Here is a 16,886-nt window from a genome sequence, read left to right as displayed (position 1 = left end):
CTCTGGGTGGTGAGGAGCGCTGGGCTTGGCCGTTACGAGTTCTGCTCAGTGGGTGGAATACGGACAGGGATCGGAACGGGAGCTCTAGCTGATGACACACTGACTGAGGCACCCCGGAATGGAATTCCACAGGTGACTGTTAATGCTTTGGAAGGGGAGCTGACAATTGAACTGAGACCTCCATCTGTGTTCTGCACGTTCAAGGTGTCATCATTCTGTGTAGCTTTATTGTGTGGAGTTAGACCTATGGCCAATGAAAAATTATTTGAGATGCTAATAGTATTGTGATTAGAAACCATATAAATAAACATACTTCAAGGTTTTTATTTTCTATACTTTTTATTCTAAACTCAATCAGTAAAAATTCTAAAATTATATATATTTGGAAATACATTGTTTAACCAAAGAAAGGGATAATACGCAAAATGTTGGCCTCCCACTTCAGATGTGATTACACTAACCAAGAATATGTTACACCACTTTGTGAGAGTGATCTTCCAGTTTAACATCTCATTTTGACTTGACCTCGAAGAAGTGCTGCTCATTAGGTTGACAATGTGAAGTTTTTGTTACAGTTCAACTGTTGGATAACTTGCCAGGAATACATACCAGATGGTATTCACGTATTTGCAATTCAAATTCTGGGAAACTCATTGTTGTTGAAGTCATTGCTGAGCATAATTAAAGCAAAAAATTAAATAAATTTATGTTTAGGTCCTATATCAACGTTTTCAGTTTGATATAATTTGTATGTGAATATACACCATCAGAATTAATAGGTGTTAACACATATTTTGTTAACAATAATGTAAGCATTAAATGCGGTCTACTAATAAAATAAAATTACAATTAATGGCTGTTCAAGGCATTACCAATATCCAGTCGGGTTGGACCATATTTTACTTTGAATCATCACAATCTGGTAGACACATAATGGCTTCTAAAGGCCAATAACATAAGGACCAGAAATAAACACTTTCATTCGATCCATTACCGAGTGCAGCCGGCCTGCAGCAGGTCACGGGCTCCGCACTCCCCGTGATGGAGTCCGTTTGAATCACTATGGAAACGGAACCAGCGTCGGTTTGCGCGTAGGGGCGTGTTGTATTGTGGGAGACCTAACTTTACAGTTGTTTATGTCGCTTCTGAGAGGGCCGAAGTTCCACGTGTGAATTGGTAAGAACTTATGTAAAAGAGGACTTTTCAAGAGATGACTTCAAAGCAATGTTCACATTTGCGTTTTATGTTGCTTCAAAGCATTCGACATTGATCAACTCAAGACGCGTTTGGTAAACTTGGTGCTAGCTAACGGAGCTAAGATGCTAAGTCTATTCTATTTACCCTCGCAGGAAAGCTATGGTATACAAGATTAGTTCAAGTTAAGTTTTTAATAGCATTTAACTCAATTAAAACAGTTTATGTTTGCTGCTGTGTGCTTTATTTAACAAACATATCTGCAATGGTGTTTACGTTTCGAGCTTTGCAAGTAACTGTTATAACTAATGTATTTCATTCATGTCTGCTTTGTTCATTGGTTTGCAGCTATATTCAGCTTGCAATGTCTGCAGGTGTGATGCCAAGATCCCCCTCCTCTGCCTCAAAGGGTTTCAGTTCAACCCCTCGAAAGAACAAAAACAAAAGAGACAACGTATCCAAAACTGCGGAGGTCTTAAGTGGATCGGATGTGTTATCGGAAGACGATACGTACTCCCTCCTCTCACCAATCTACCATGACAGCTTTGATAGTGATGAAGACTTGGATTCAGAAACTGAGCATCCACAGCGAACAGATACCTCACCCACGCAGTGGGAAATCCCTAGACGTGCCAGTTCACCTGTCAGGTATTTTCAACACATTGTAATTCACTTTATTGTAGCGTCAGACTCGGCAGAATGCATTTGAGCTTTAAAAAAAACAAAAAGCACTAATAAAATGTGCATCTGGAGTACTGTAAAGGGCTGTAGTATAGAAATGGAAACCACTTGCCCTAAGCTTATAAAAGAACAGGTCAGTATCCAAGCGCTATGCTTGAATCAAGTGTGACTGACTAGTGGCCTTGTCAACAGAAACAGCATCTGTAGCAAAAACATTATTTGTCATTATCGTCATTCATTGTTGTGTCTGTATATGTTTCAGATGTGAGTTGCCAAAAGCACAGGGAAAGATAACTGTGGAAAGTGCAGTCTCGCCTCGGCTCAATGCCTGGGAGGTGTGGCTGTTGGACAAAGCTAGAAAAGACCGTCTCCAATTAGAAAAGAAAACAGAGGAGGTAAGTCGCTCATTATTGTTTTGCAGAATGTTTTTCTTTCTGTGGTGTATGCTGTTGAACTATGCTGCAAAGTTAACATGTATTGATCGATACTTTGAAATTGTCTAGTCATGCGGACAGTTTGGGAATGTGCTCCAAATGACAGTGAAAGACATTATTCCCATTCCTTGCATTAGGAACGCTTACTGCAGGAGAAAATAGAACAACAGGAGAGGGCACAGGAACAAAAGAAAATTGTGGTGGAGGAGAAGATCCAAGAATGGCTGAGGTCAAAGAGAGAGCGGGTAAGGACACTCACTCTACCCCCGAACCAAAGGGGGTTGAAGTGTTTGCCTTTGTATCACATTTACTTATAGTGATGATCTAGTGCATTTCTGCAGTCATCACCGAAAATGTTCTGTGTTCCCCACAGGAGAAGCAGGAGAAAGAGCTAAAGCAGAGCGCTGAGGAGGATAAGCTGGAAAAGGAGAAAGCCAAAGAGAGCGAGATCGAACGCAGAGCTCAGGAACAATATAAAAAGTGGCTACGGAGGAAAAACCAAGAGAAACTGCAGAAGCAAAATAAGGACAAAGTAATTCATTTAGTTTTTTTCCCCCTCAATTGTCACCCATCCGTCCATCTTCTTAACCTACTCCACGTCTGGGGAGCCCGGGCATTATTTGTTTTGTATTATTCTTCTTCTTCATTTGAAGCTGAGTCACTGATGATTTGATGTGGCATCTGGATGTCACAGCACTGTTATCTTGGCAATTCATGTAATGAAATGTCAACGTTGTTGTGGCAGGAGGAGGCTGACAGGAGAGAGGAGCAGGAGAGAGAGCAGCGACAGGCAGCCGAGGAGCGCTTTCAACAGTGGCTGGCCACTTCTAATGCGAAAACCAGAGCCAGTCCAAACACCAAGTCACCATTTCATCCAAAGAGTGAGACTGACCTCCTAGGAGCACGCACGCACGCAGCGTGATCTGTGTTCTTTTAAAACAAACTCTCATTCCTGATGTAGATGTACTAGCCTGAACATTTATGTGCTTTTTATTAAACGCATGTTCTGATGTTTGTGATTGGGCTACTACCATTAATACCCACGTGCCTGTCCAAGGACAGTTTCCTAAAGTGTGTTTTTATTTTGTGCCTCCAGGTCCGTATGACAAAGGCTACCCCCCTCCCAGCTTCTACAACCCAGTCCCATGGAAGCCAATACACGCCCCACCGCCAGAGCCTCCCGCCAAGAACACCTCTCAACGGAGACCCCACAGCCAGCCCACAAAGCGCCTCAGCTCCAGCGCCACCAGATCAAGGCTAAGAAATGGTGCTAGTGGGACACAGCTGCTGCAGAAGAGGTAGACAGACATGCAGACAGCCTCAATCTACAGCGCACAGGGCGGCCCTATCAAGTATCAACGACATGGCGATCGTGGCCAGAGGATGGTTAATAATGTACCAGCTCTAATGAAGCCTTCTTGGATCAAGGTTAAATAGTTTGAGCGGTTGTATACACTGTAAGGCCTTGTTAATGATTTGCCGGTTTCCAAATGTGTGTGTTCCACTTTCGCCTAGTTGAGACATTTGCGTTGTATGTATATTGGATAATGGAGTGTGACAGCTTTTATGCTGTTTCCATAATAAGTGTCAATGTGTGTTGACTGATAGGACATGTGTGATAACATCCAGTCTAGATTTTATAGACTTTATAAACACATGAAATCACTTTTGTTGTACTTTGATCCTTTGGATTAAGACAATAAATCCTGTTTGTACTTCGATGTGCGTGCTTTTAAACCACAGCCTTTATGTTGGCAGTGCCCACTCTCACCCACAAACGAAGGGAGCTGGCGTCTGGGTCAAAGCAAAGAGATGGGGCAGACCCAGTGCATGGCCCACACACTCAGGCAGGGCTTTGTCTCCTGCTGTGACTTGTTCTTTTGTGGGCTGAGATGACGACACAACAGTGCATGTGGGCGATGGCGGGGCAAGACGCGGGGGCCTCTAACATTCAGTGTCGTTCTACTTCTTGCCCTGTGCACATCCATAACCAAAGTCATTCAATGAAGGCTGACTGGTAAATATAACTTGATTGATTTATTTATAGATGTAACTTTTGTAAAAAAAAAAAGTTAATTTGCCTGTAAGTTTTATAAATGATACTTAGTTTGTTGTCCACAGCTATGCATATTATTAATGGCATGCATGGTCGCACACTTGGTTGATCTTAAGAGAGTGTCATTTATTTAACCTTTCTCTAGAGTGCAAAGGACCGCTGGTGAGACCACGGCGTCATGTTTACATTTAGTTACAAGCACTTCAGGCGTACAAGGTGTGGTTAAAGTTGTTTATCAAAGGATGTCTATGTTGTGAGCCTTGTACCACTCTGAGTAAACAGCATACAATCCTACAGTTACTAGTCTAGAGAATGAAGGAGCATTAGCACATTGTAAAAATGACACTTTTAATGGCTCCAATAACGCACCTCACAAAATAAACATTTGTAGATGAACACCACTATTGGGAACGATGTAAGATCAGCAGCACGGGTGTGGTCTTTGCACAGAGTCTATCATTTCTAACCCTTTTAAGCGTTTGCAGTTTAAGCGTGCCTTCTCCAGTCGTTTGTTCCTTAAGGAGGGCCCTGTGTTGGAACTTCCTGTTCCAAGATGCAGTGGTGCAGGTGGGCCGGCCGTTGGATATCGAGTGTAAGCACACAGGTAGGGAGGCGTGTCTTATTTTACTTTTGGAAGGAAACAGAGGGCAGGTGAAGCAAGAGGACACAGTAACCTTTTTTTTTTTCTGCCATAAACGGCTGTGTTAATCAACACAATGGACTATTTGTAAAGTTAATGGAAGGAAGATTGACGACAATGGATCCAGTTCTTTGGAATAACTGTGAACAGTTGGAAATATGTCAAGAGGACGTTAGGAGGGACATTTAAGGATATCTGCTTCTCTGTCAGGGAACATTAACAAGAGCAAGGCCCCTGCACACAGGACATAACAACTTTGGTTTTCTTTTGTGGTTCTTATATTTAATATTTGTATGCATTTCTGTGTCAACGGAAGCGTATTCACTGTATATTGTCACATTCGCTGGCTTAGATTCAACCTCAAATGGGTTGGCCTCAACTCCAACATTTGGAAAAGTTTGAATATTATTATTCAGACACTGTCGATGGATGTGACGTGACTGCGGCTTGTTCACATAGTCATATTTAGTATTGACACAACAAAGATAGAACCAGTTTTTATTTTTTTTTGCTTCAGGCCAGAGAAGGCCTGGTCCCTGCATTTAAGTCTTGGTGTCTTCTTGTGTGCATCTCGTCCTACGATGCAGTCCACAGAGCCGGACCATGAGGACAGCTTTGACTTTCTGTTTAAAATCATCCTGGTGGGGGACTCCGACGTGGGCAAGACTTGCGTGGTTCAAAGTTTCAAGTCTGGAATATTTGCAGAGAACCAGCAAAATACCATTGGTGTGGACTTCACTGTTCGTACTCTAGATATCGATGGCAAAAGGATTAAGGTAAGCAACATTATATGTGTATACAGGTATGCACACATGTGAATATGAATACACGTGCATGTCCTCAATGATGCACATGTTTCTAGGTTGTTTCTTTAGAGAAGAGTATCTGCTGTAATAGGAGCAATAATATTGTAAATAGTTTTTGATTCTCCTCTGGGTTTTCACTCCTTTAAAGCAAATAGCCTAGCAGCTATGATCAGTTATTAAAATTCACTATGCAAGCTGAGGATGGGGAGCGGCCAAGAGCTACTTTCAGCAGACACCGACTGCTGTGTTAGGTTTCTAGGCGTGTGAAGAATAGATTAGTATAGTTGACAAAAGGAAGAGGAAAAAGCGACGATTAAAGTGACCCAGTTCGAAATAGAATTTACAAGATAGATGTGTGGACAAAGAATAAACACCATGTACATTCAAGCACAACTCAAATCAAACCTTCATATATATAAAGTGTACCCCATCTCCTTACAAACCGGAGGATCACAATGCATGTTGAACAGGTGTCTCATTGTTCTCGTTCTCATTTCAGATGCAGGTTTGGGACACGGCCGGACAGGAGCGTTTCCGCACCATCACCCAGAGTTACTACCGCAGCGCCCATGGGGCGCTGGTAGCCTACGACATCACACGCCGGCCCACTTTCGAATCTGTGCCTCACTGGATCCACGAGATCAGACATTATGGAGCCGCCGGGGTGGTGGTAATACTCATCGGTGAGCAAAAGGCCCATTGGGTGTCTTACATTTTGGGATGTTTCAATCTCGTACGGGATAACACTCCTGCCCTTCCCATAAGGGGCAAAGCAGGAGCACAACTGCAGTTCGTTTCTGGCAGTCCACTGCTCCTAGCAAGTTAGGATGGGTTAAATGCAGAGGAGGATTTACCCCACAGGGAATAATAAAGTGAATCTTGTTCTTCTGACATAAAAGTAAAATGTTGATCTCATGAACCCAACTGTGTGTACTTGCTCACCAGAGATGCACTCTAATCCATCTCTGTCTCCCGCTTGGCTTTATCTCCCAGGTAACAAGTCAGACCTCCAGGACGAAAGACAGGTGTTGTTTGAGGAAGCGTGCACCCTGGCCGAAGACAAAGGCGTGCTGGCCGCGCTGGAGACCTCGGCCAAGGCGGCCCAGAACGTAGACGCCGCCTTCATCCTCATGGCCCGCGAACTGCTGGCGCAGAACGGCATGCCCATCACGAACGAGCTGTCCCCGGAGACTCCGCAGTTCGGGCTTGGCGGGACCTCATCGCGTCCCGTTGTGGGAGGCGATTCTTTGGAGAAGAAGTGTGGGTGTTGAGCGACCGCAGGCTGCAGGGCCCTGACCGCAGTGGGTCTCTGGAGGTGTGGTTGAGTGGCTCGTTTCTGAACCGTGGAGGGAGTAAGTGCAAATGTGGGCTGTATGTGTGAATGTGGGTGGGCAGGGGATGGAGATGCGATTTGAAATGGGTATGTGAAACGATTGCCTTTACTGACTTAAGGAATACTGAAGATTATCAACAAAAGAGCTTTTATTTGGTCCTTTTGTCGCTATAATTGACATTAAATGAACATACTGTATGTGTTCTTTTGTGGGGAAAAACTTGTTCAGGGAAATCAAGATGAACACGTTGCTTGAGTGGCTTTGGAAACAGTATCACTGCTATGATATATCTGTTCATTTCATTACTTTCATTTCATCAGATCATTTCCTTTCCTTTCCGTGTATTTTAAATATTAAAAAGAACATAAGCATGGCTGTCGTTTCCCAAATGTACCATCTTCCAACTTTTCACATTGACACACTTCTTTGCAAGGACATCCATCAACAATTTATTAAAATGAAAATAAAATGCTACGTGAAGTACGACGATGTGTCCAAGTAACAATGGAAAAGTTTATTGCCATAGTAGACATTTAGACTCTCAAAATAGAAAATGCATGTACCGGTAAGCTATATTGACCTATATTGACGATTTGCAGGCCATTGTTGCTATTGCACCTTCTTTAAACTCGACTCAACAGCTCCAGGCTTCCCATCCTGAGGAAGCTCATACACCAGAACATGAGTGCTACATAAAACATCTAAAAGAACAGCAAGACCCAAGGCCTCGGGGCGGCAGCCAGGGGGCACAGGTCAGGTTGGCAGTAAAAGGGAGGGTTGACCGGCCTGGCTGGCTCCCGGACATAGAGAGATTCTGCGCCCGGATATCACTCTAGAGGGCGGCCCTCCTGCTGAAACACCAGCTCCACCGCCTCCCTCACGTCCTGCACCAGAAAAGACGGCTGCGTGAGGCTGGGGTCGAAGCGGAAGTCCCTGTGGCCGTGGAACACGCGCTGCTCCGTGACCGTGCAGTCCGGGTCCGGGGGCAGCTCCTGCTGGTCCCGGCTGTACACGCCCGTGCACACCAGTACGGAGCGGCAACTCTCCGGGAGGCGCTCCTCTATCCCGTACATCCCGGACACGCCTCCCAGCTCCTTGGAGGTCATCGCGGGGGGTTCCTCGGACGTCGCCGCTTCCTTCGGTTCGCCGCTGCCGTCCTTCCCGGGGCCTTGGGCCTGAAGCCGTGTCCGGGCTCTTTGACAGGCTTGGAGGTATCGGTTGTACAGGTTGGCACCGTATATGTCTGCCATTGGGTTGTCGCTGTGAAGGGAAGGGGGGGGGGGATTCAAATTCAAACTGCGGCGTTGGAAAACGGCTGTTCTCAGACAGGCCTTTCTTTAATCCCAATTATTCTGATAGCTAGTCTTAAAACACCATATTTGCCATAGAGCTATTTTTGTTGATAACCATGTCTACCAAAGCAAGGGAAAGCATAATGGTCGCAAAAATGACTATTGACAAATAATGTAGTTCTTTGTCATTTAGCAATAAGAGCGTTAATGCTTGATTCTAAATGCAGACATCTCAAGGTTGGATACCCGTGTCTTAAAACACATTGGGTTTCCCCGGAGCCTTTGGAGTGGTGATATTTGATGGACGAGCAAGGTTAAGTTGACACGTTTCATGACACTTCATATCTCTCGGCAGGAATGGATTTTTGTATCACTCTTCCATCTTGAATGTAAACGGTACATTTCGATATTGACTTGAAGGAGGTGTGCGTCAAGCAGGCTATTATCTCCAGTTTAAAAACGGGGGATGGGGACGTCTCTGCTTACCCAATAGCATAGAGTGTCTCCACTGGCCCCGTCCAGCCCAGACTCTCTGCCTGCGTTCTGACCAGCAGCTCAGCGTAGTTGTACGTCACCACGCTGGGCTTACCAATCAGAGCCTCGTACTGCAGGTCATACCCCGTTATCTTCTTGTATGCGCTTTCCAGGCATACCAGGAACATACCGTGGCCAAACCTAAATCGATAACAACAGAGAGGCATCAATGCAAAACGGCCTCTCTTATGGCCTCTTGGTAATCAGTGATTGTGCAGTCTCAAAGTCAGACGTTAGATGTTTAATCTAACGTCTCATGGCAGACTCAATTCTGGGTGCGGGGGGCATTGCCTTCACTACATATTTGTTTCCACCTCTCTTGTCTCGAGTAAAGAATGCTGTTAAGAAGTGTCTGTAAAGGTTTCAAATCAACACCAGTAGGCGGGCCAATGCAGAAAAACTGTTTTAAAATCCCCAAATGACAGCTTAATCCATTAGAACAAATTAGTTTTCTCTGGGAGAATATCGATGTAACCAAAACGAAAACAAGGCGTTAACTCTGACCCTTGCGGTTGACTGGATCCAAGATGAATACTTATGTGACAAGACACATTCCTAAGTTAACTGATTAGGCTTAAGCTGTAGGAGGAATGTGGAGATTGGATTTGTGGGTCCTCTGGTCAGCTTACCTGGGGTTTTTGGCCTCGGCCATCCACAGGAGGTCCATGTTGCAGGCTAGGACTGGGATGTGAGGGTACTGCAGAGGACCCAGGGCATTTCCCGGCTTCCCATTGGTCAGAAGGACATCGATGATGAGCTGGATGTTGGTCTCCCATCTGATTGGCTCACCAAACAGGATGACCGCTGGTGTGACGTACAGAGGAAGGCAAGAGAGATTCATAAAAATATCATGCATTTGGTATCATGCATCATGCATAGGTACATTGACAAATCTGAGCGGGTTTTAATTCAACTCTGTAATAAAGAGACCTACCATCTATTTGAGGTAGACTTTTGTCTTTTGGAACCTGCAAGATAGGTAGTCTTAGACAAGGTCTGGAAGTTACAAGTACTACACATTGGTCATTTAAACCGGTATACTTACATAGCCTTTGGGCCTTCTATTGTGGTCCACAACATCCAAAAGTGGACATGCGTCTCTCAGCATATCTATAGTGATGATATTTTGAAACCCCAAACTGGAATTTGGTTGTTTAAAGTCAAACAACAGGTGATATCAAACACTAAACAAACATACTACTCATACAAGGTCGTTGTAGTTTACTTGCGCGAAAATGGTTGCACATCCCTGAATAACAGTTCAACACTATAAAAATAAATATATACAATACAAAAAAACAAGTAGGTATTTTTTGTATTGGATAAAGAGAAACAGGAAAGGATACTTCTCCGCCACTTCTTTTATGGGACCCTGTCCGGACACAAGCACACACATGTTGTGGAACTGTGTGAACATTCGCAAAGGACTGTGGGACAGCATGACCTGCTCTGCTGAGACCTGAGGAGACGGCGGTGTATGCAGAGGTCAGACACAATTGCAGAACAGCAGTAAGGAGAATTAGGCTAACGTTAATGTTACTCACCTCTACTTCCAGAAGATGAGACAGTTGCTCGGCTTTAGTTTGCCTCATACAGTTGCCGGCATTGGTGACAAACACCACTGGCACCTTGTACCTCCCTTTGCGGTCCACTAGGTTCCTGAAGCACTGCTTGGCTCCAGGTATGGGGGTTCTGCCCCTCACTAGCACCCCATCAATGTCAAAGAGGAGACCAAAGGAACCAGGACCCTATGGAGAGCAATCATATTCTTTATAGACGTTTTAGTCTGTGCAAGTAGACATGGCTCAAGCTAAGTTTTTTAGAGTTTTAATGTCATTGTTTGCATAGGCTTGAATATTAGTCCTGTTTTTGTTTTGTTTTTACTTAGGAAGTTTGATAATCGAGAATAATAGGCACAGATATAGAGTTCTACAATTTATTCGATCAACAACTTTAAAGGCTGTACACATCAATACAAAATATAATATTAATGATCAACGGCGTTGCGGTAATCAAGTTGCTCACAAACAAAGTATTGAGTCGGCTACTACTAACCATACAATGAGGTACAATACAACCTGTGACTATGCAAAGACAACCATATCATTACAACAGTGATTATGCAAATAGACCGATTAATATTAACCCAATTCAAATTATATGATTGCACTCACATGACTGTACTTTCGAAGAGATGATGGTGAAATGCTTATATGCTTTGCTTCTGAATTAAGAAGTTGCCAACCCAATTTGAAAGATTGTATTCTTTGCATTTCTGAAATATTAAACAAACTATGTACAAATAGTAAACACCGAGTATTTCTGCAGAGCGAACTTATTTGCGTTAACTAGGCTACTATAGCTCCTCCATCTGTAGGCGGTTCTATTAGGCTAAGTATTGAATAATAATAACTCGAAGAATAACGCACCGCACAATATATAGATAAATAAAAGAGGGAGTTTGTTTGTGATTTACTCTCCGCCCACTTTCCATTCACGGAAACGTGTCAAATATGGCCGCGGATAAGCGGAGAGAGGCAACCTTCTATAATAGGTCCCTGGAGGCAACAGACCGCAATCACCTCGCTGGGATATTATTGCGCAATGTTATTTACTCTATAATGCTCACTATGTCTGCGTGTCATTAGAAGTCGACCCATCAGTTTGCATGTATCGGTCGGGTTTCTCGACCTCATCCTTTCCTGGAATGGTGATAGGCCTACTGGGGGTTGGCTCCCTCTATTTTATTTATCAACCATTCATTGACAAAACAATGTTGTGATACGCATGCGCATTATACTGTTCGGTTTCGATTTACTTAAAATGAGTAAGTCAATGACAAAACTTGAACCGCTAACAGTGTTTTTGTCAATCCTCCTCTGTACTCTTTTGATCCAACAAGATCAAATTCATGTGAATGAAGAAGTATTTTCATGGAAGGCCTATATGTCTTTCGTAATTTCAACATCAAAAATATTTTAACTAGCCTATAAAATTGTTTTCAATGATTCTCACTAGTTTTCAATGTAGCTTGAGATTTGATGACTTGTAAAATGTTTCAATTTTGTTTGAAACAAATACATTTTCACTGACTATGAAGAAGCTTTTACTTAACAAAGAGCCTACAATATCAGACAGGTCCTGGTAAAAAAAATAGTGCCAATGATTCAATTAGTGAAACTTTATCAGTTCACATCTGATCCTGTGAGGGAGGGAGGAACAGGATATGGTGCTGTTAAGTGGCTGTCAGTTCAGTGGCAATCTCTGTTACTACTCTCTCATATTAAGAAAACATCTCATTTACTTCTAACTTTTGATTCAGATGTTTTTCCTTTTAAGATTGTGCTCCAGGAGATATTGACCACCAGTCCTGTCAATCATTCGGCTGCTATGTGTATGTTTGCATAACCCACACACACGCAGGCACACACACACACACACACACACACACACACACACACACACACACACACACACACACACACACACACACACCCACACACACACCAGTCCGGCTTAGTTTGTTTGTTTTTGGATTCCTTTAAAGTTCATCCTCCCAACCATGCACACATTTTGACTATATTTAACTAGGCCTACAAGCCTGCCACATTCATCCTATGTATTATATTCATACAAATAAGGATGACCAAATGTACCATATTCAAACTTATTTCGAAGGACAAAGTGTCATCCTTCATTAGAATGACACTTTCCTGGAAAAAAAATGTAAATGTTATACATTTGAGTTTGCCCACTAATTTCTGCGGAACAATTGCAAAGTAAACAATGTCTGGCGGGAAACTTCCATATGGGCAATGTTTACATAAAGCCATGGCTCTGAAGGCCAGTGGTCCATCCGCGGTCTATGCAAACTAAAAATGGGAGGGTATGGTGGGTTTCTTTCGCCATAAAAAACGCATTATAGTGAGAAAATCCAGAACACATCGCAGTGTTTTTCAGTTGAAATCGTCAACCCACTCCAGGTCTCCTAAGGTTAGTAATTGCTTTGCCTTTCTTCAGTATTCGATTATTTTTTAAACAAAAAAGTTCACTACATCAACTCTTGACTTTTGAATAAATAAATAAATTGAACTGCACCTTTTTTTGCATGGGACACTTTTCATAAATGAAAATGAAACAATATCAAGAATTGTTTATTTTGTTTACAATCTTGCAGGACATATCCTTGTCCTTCAATGTAAAGACTTCTATGTCACTGGAATATTTGCATTAAAGTCACACATTATCTCTCTGTGCAATTTCCAGATTTTCAGTTTGAGCAATGGGAAACAACAGCACAGCATCGTCTCCCTCAACCAACAGCAATGGATCCCTGGTTGCCACTAACGATGGCGCAGCAGCGTCTTTTTGGGTGCACATTTTTGCAATGGGTAGCCTTGATGTGATAATTACCCAGTGTCACGCAGAGAACGAAACGGTGTGGGTAGGACTCAAGTCATTTTTTCTTGTGACAGGCCTTCTTGCTAATGCAGGTTTGATGTGGATTCTGCTGAGTCCCAAGAAGCCACTGTCCCACTCTGAAGTGCTCGCCCTGAACCTCTCCGTCCTGGACATGCTGGCCTGCTTCTGTTTACCGCTAGAAATCTACGAACACCTCTATATAGGCCTACTCTCCGAGCAGCTCAACTCAGTGATTGACGCGCTGAGAATGCTCAAAACGGTGGGCTGCCCGCTGCTGTTGACGTTCATGTGTGTGGAGCGTTACCTGGCCGTGGCGCGCCCCGTGGCCTACATGCAGCTAGGGAAATGGGAGTACCGCGCCGCCATGTGCGCCTGTGCCTGGGTCGTCACCCTGGCCGCAGCGCTGCTAGCCTATTTCCACGGGGTGTACTCCATGATCATGTACTTGGCCCTCAGCATATCTCTGCTGTTCTTGCTCATGCTGCTCTGTCTGGTGGGCATCGTGCGTGTGCTTCGTCAGAGCGGACCAGGAGGGGGTTCCGCAAACAACGGAGCACTAAAGAGGAGGGCTATGAAAAATGTTCTGGCCGTGATGGTGCCAGCGCTACTGGCGTATGCTCCTCTGGTGCTGATGGTCCCCCTCCTGGCTATCATTCAATTTCACCTCAAAGGGGATTTGAATCCTGAGCTATGTCAACTCCTGTGTGTTTTCCTGTTATGCCCCATCTTCGGCATTTACATCGGACCAACTTTCTACCTGTCCCGTGTCAGACTATTACTTTGCTCGAAGAGGAATGACAAAGGACGTGAGCAAATTAGTTTCAAAACACACGAATAGCTGCCTATATATATATATATATATATATATATATATATATATCCCCCACAATGTATAACCTGCAATGTAATGTTCACCTGTGTGAAATAGACACGCTGCTTTTAAATATCATACCTTTATAATATTTTTATTGACTAGTTTTTTCTCTGCTAAAAATGTTAGAACGTGGTTTGTGACTCATTACCAGCAATTAAGTAGCCTAATCATTCTTCAAGTCGTGAATGCATGGAATGCAGGAAATGGCTGTCACGGGGAATTGACCAAAGAAGCGGTTGAGAGAGAACCACAACGAGATGAGAGAGCTCCACCATCAGAAGAATACAAAAAAGATTGACCTGAATTCAGCGTTAATATCTTAACTTTAAAATCAAGCAGTAAAGCATATTAATCCTTTCTTGAAAGAGAGGCAGAGTGCTATGTTGTGACAGTCTGTTCTGGCTTTAGGCTTTAACACTGTTGAAGAACTACACAAATAAATACGCCTGACCAGTGGGTAAGGCTGTGCTTAATCTATTGGTGATTATAGGCTATCCTGTGAAAAGCAATTGACGGAGAGGGTTTGGATTGGTTTGCCAACACTAGATTATTTAAAAAGAAACAATACATGTTTGCACCTCAAACATCATTATTTTTCGTTGAGTCAGTCTGTATGCATGTCTGGGCGATGGAGAAGAGGGTCGAACGCCACTCTGATCTCGATGCGCCCATCTTCAGCCGTGACCTCCTCCAGTTTTGGCCGGTCCACCGCCATCCACAGTTTGTACTTCAAGTCTCTCCCCAGTACGGTGGACTTGTTCTCTGGTGTTGAAGACCGCTTCTTTGAGGCCGAGGGCTCCACGATTGTGTTGTAGACCGCCCTGTATTGTTCCACACTCAGGCCATGCATTAGAAGGGGCTGCTGATGGGTGGGAGTGCCTGGCTGGATGACATTTCTTTTACGCACGTCAGCCAGCCTTAACGCTCTCTTTTTCCGGGCTGGTTGCTTATTGGCTGAGCAGTACGGCATTTTAACCAAAGCCAAACCGAACTCAAAGTCCTCCCTCTTTGCTCTCTGGGCTCAGGGAGAAATAATCCAAATTAATATATTAAATTGTGGCAGAAGGTGATCACACAAGGTGCATGGGAAGGGGTAGGTTTTGGGGAGCAAGTCTATTTAATACTTAGCAGACCCTTTTCATCCAAAGCGATTTATAGTGAGGGTTTAGGCAGGATGCCTTACCGGTAGAGTGTGGCCCCTGAACCAATAGTCCCTTCAGGCTGATGAGATACAACAACACTAGCTGTGACTTGGCCTACAACAACCCCCCTCCAGTGTGTTGATGAGTTAATTAGGGATCATATTTCTGATTAATTAAAGACGGTAAAACACATAGCTATGGCCTACTCAAATTCAAGGAATGAAACAAAAAATGTATCACAAAATCCTACATCACAATTCATTGAAAACGTGAGGATATAAGGTTTTAACCTTTGAAAACAATGTCTGGTCATGTGCATGTTAGGTCTAGGCTACTTCTTGCTCAGCGAATAAAATGTAGGATAGATTGTAAAATTATAAAATAAAAGGATAAATAACAATACATTTAGTCTTTTCTTACCGCTTGCATTGTTGTTCAGTCTAGTGTAAAAGCTCAGTAACGATAGGCTACTTTTTAAAAACCAACAAACAAACGAAACCGTTCGAAGCTGCAGGACCGTGATACGTCTTAGGCCTACTGCAGCACAAAAACTATCAAAAAAAGATTGACAACAAATAGTAATTAATTATATATTTATGCTTGTGGTGATAAATGGACTAAACAGAAGGATGTGATAGGTCTACTATTGATTATTCATTCATGGGATCAATATAATGTGGCATGCCTATACATTAGGATGCTTGGCCGCCATCCGCTTATAACCTCCTTATTACTTTTGAGACAATATGTGTTCCAGCGAGGTCAGCAACCCCCTTCGACCCCCGTAATGACGGACACAACAATAGCCAATGGCAAAGAAAACAAGGATTAGCCTCTACGCTGAGAGTTCAACCAATCAATCAATCAATACGTGAAACCAGAGGTCCACAATCGATCATTTCCCCCCTCAGGCCTGTCGTGTGGAATTTAATGAACTTAGGACAACTGGACTTTCACTCTGTAGCCCATCACCACAAAACGATTGTTTAATAATCAGAGGTCCCAGGCTGTTGTCGTAGGCTACGCCTATTGGCCCGCCCATCGATACGGACATGTGCGGGCATCGTTGTTGTTGATCTGAACATGCACAGAGGGCGACAAAATACAAGCTACACCTGGGACAGACTCGATGGAGTTTCTACTTGAGTACATGATAGGATTACCTTAATACGACAAACTGGGAATGGAAACAGACATTAATATATGCATGCATTAATTTATATTTTTTACGTCTGTTGTTGTTTCTTGTATTCTTTTATTTATTTTTGTTGTTTAAGGGCTCAAATTAACATATGTCTACATTGTTGTATAAGCATATATTGTATGCCTTGCAGCAGGTGTGTGTCAGAACTTTTCCCGATCGCATCGTTTCTGCAACAGCTGAAATAAAACGTTGTGTCAAAAACCCTTGTATGGCTCCTGTGAAGTCGTGTGCTGTTGCCTGGCAGAGTCGACTGTACTAGCGGCCCAGATCTCC

At 43.4% G+C, this 16,886-nt stretch overlaps 4 protein-coding genes and 1 long non-coding RNA gene across 9 annotated transcripts; 3 read left to right on the top strand and 2 right to left on the bottom strand.

Annotated features, from left to right (window-relative positions):
- LOC132464692 (coiled-coil domain-containing protein 34-like) lies at positions 1–4,033 on the top strand. Of its 4 annotated transcripts, none has more exons than XM_060061211.1 (7): positions 1–132; positions 1,543–1,842; positions 2,138–2,270; positions 2,447–2,554; positions 2,683–2,841; positions 3,055–3,190; positions 3,406–4,033. In XM_060061211.1, exons 1-7 carry the CDS (start codon positions 119–121, stop codon positions 3,609–3,611), a joined length of 1,056 nt encoding a protein of 351 aa, XP_059917194.1. In that variant the 5' UTR covers positions 1–118; the 3' UTR covers positions 3,612–4,033. The 4 variants fall into 4 exon arrangements, with proteins under 4 accessions (XP_059917194.1, XP_059917195.1, XP_059917197.1 ...); XM_060061212.1 differs by lacking the exon at positions 1–132 and adding an exon at positions 1,060–1,176; XM_060061214.1 differs by lacking the exon at positions 1–132 and adding an exon at positions 1,189–1,359.
- Positions 4,034–4,231: 198 nt separating this feature from the next.
- On the top strand, positions 4,232–7,520 carry LOC132464694 (ras-related protein Rab-19-like). 2 transcript variants are annotated; one of them, XM_060061217.1, is made up of 5 exons: positions 4,232–4,326; positions 4,851–4,969; positions 5,593–5,781; positions 6,311–6,494; positions 6,805–7,520. In XM_060061217.1, the coding sequence occupies exons 2-5, from the start codon at positions 4,919–4,921 to the stop codon at positions 7,080–7,082; spliced, it is 702 nt and encodes a 233-aa protein (XP_059917200.1). In that variant the 5' UTR covers positions 4,232–4,326; positions 4,851–4,918; the 3' UTR covers positions 7,083–7,520. The 2 variants fall into 2 exon arrangements, with proteins under 2 accessions (XP_059917200.1, XP_059917199.1); XM_060061216.1 differs by lacking the exon at positions 4,232–4,326 and adding an exon at positions 4,518–4,581.
- Positions 7,521–7,638: 118 nt separating this feature from the next.
- On the bottom strand, positions 7,639–11,623 carry hdhd5 (haloacid dehalogenase like hydrolase domain containing 5). The gene is made up of 8 exons (XM_060061208.1): positions 11,146–11,623; positions 10,516–10,719; positions 10,318–10,430; positions 10,017–10,110; positions 9,906–9,939; positions 9,601–9,775; positions 8,924–9,112; positions 7,639–8,405 (listed from the first exon to the last, which is right to left on the bottom strand). Exons 1-8 carry the CDS (start codon positions 11,242–11,244, stop codon positions 7,973–7,975), a joined length of 1,341 nt encoding a protein of 446 aa, XP_059917191.1. The 5' UTR covers positions 11,245–11,623; the 3' UTR covers positions 7,639–7,972.
- Positions 11,624–12,799: 1,176 nt separating this feature from the next.
- LOC132464962 (P2Y purinoceptor 8-like) lies at positions 12,800–14,231 on the top strand. Its single transcript, XM_060061596.1, has 2 exons — positions 12,800–12,964; positions 13,238–14,231. Exon 2 carries the CDS (start codon positions 13,254–13,256, stop codon positions 14,229–14,231), a length of 978 nt encoding a protein of 325 aa, XP_059917579.1. The 5' UTR covers positions 12,800–12,964; positions 13,238–13,253.
- A 367-nt stretch (positions 14,232–14,598) lies between these two features.
- Positions 14,599–16,375, bottom strand: LOC132464683 (uncharacterized). Its single transcript, XR_009527324.1, has 2 exons — positions 15,830–16,375; positions 14,599–15,282 (listed from the first exon to the last, which is right to left on the bottom strand). It is a non-coding gene; the product is annotated as an uncharacterized LOC132464683 (long non-coding RNA).
- Between the last annotated feature and the right edge of the window lie 511 nt (positions 16,376–16,886).

This window comes from Gadus macrocephalus, chromosome 9, assembly GCF_031168955.1.
Source record: "Gadus macrocephalus chromosome 9, ASM3116895v1".
Lineage (NCBI taxonomy): Eukaryota > Metazoa > Chordata > Actinopteri > Gadiformes > Gadidae > Gadus > Gadus macrocephalus.
Note: the sequence above shows the minus strand (reverse complement) of the source record. Positions and strands in the feature narration are given on the sequence as shown.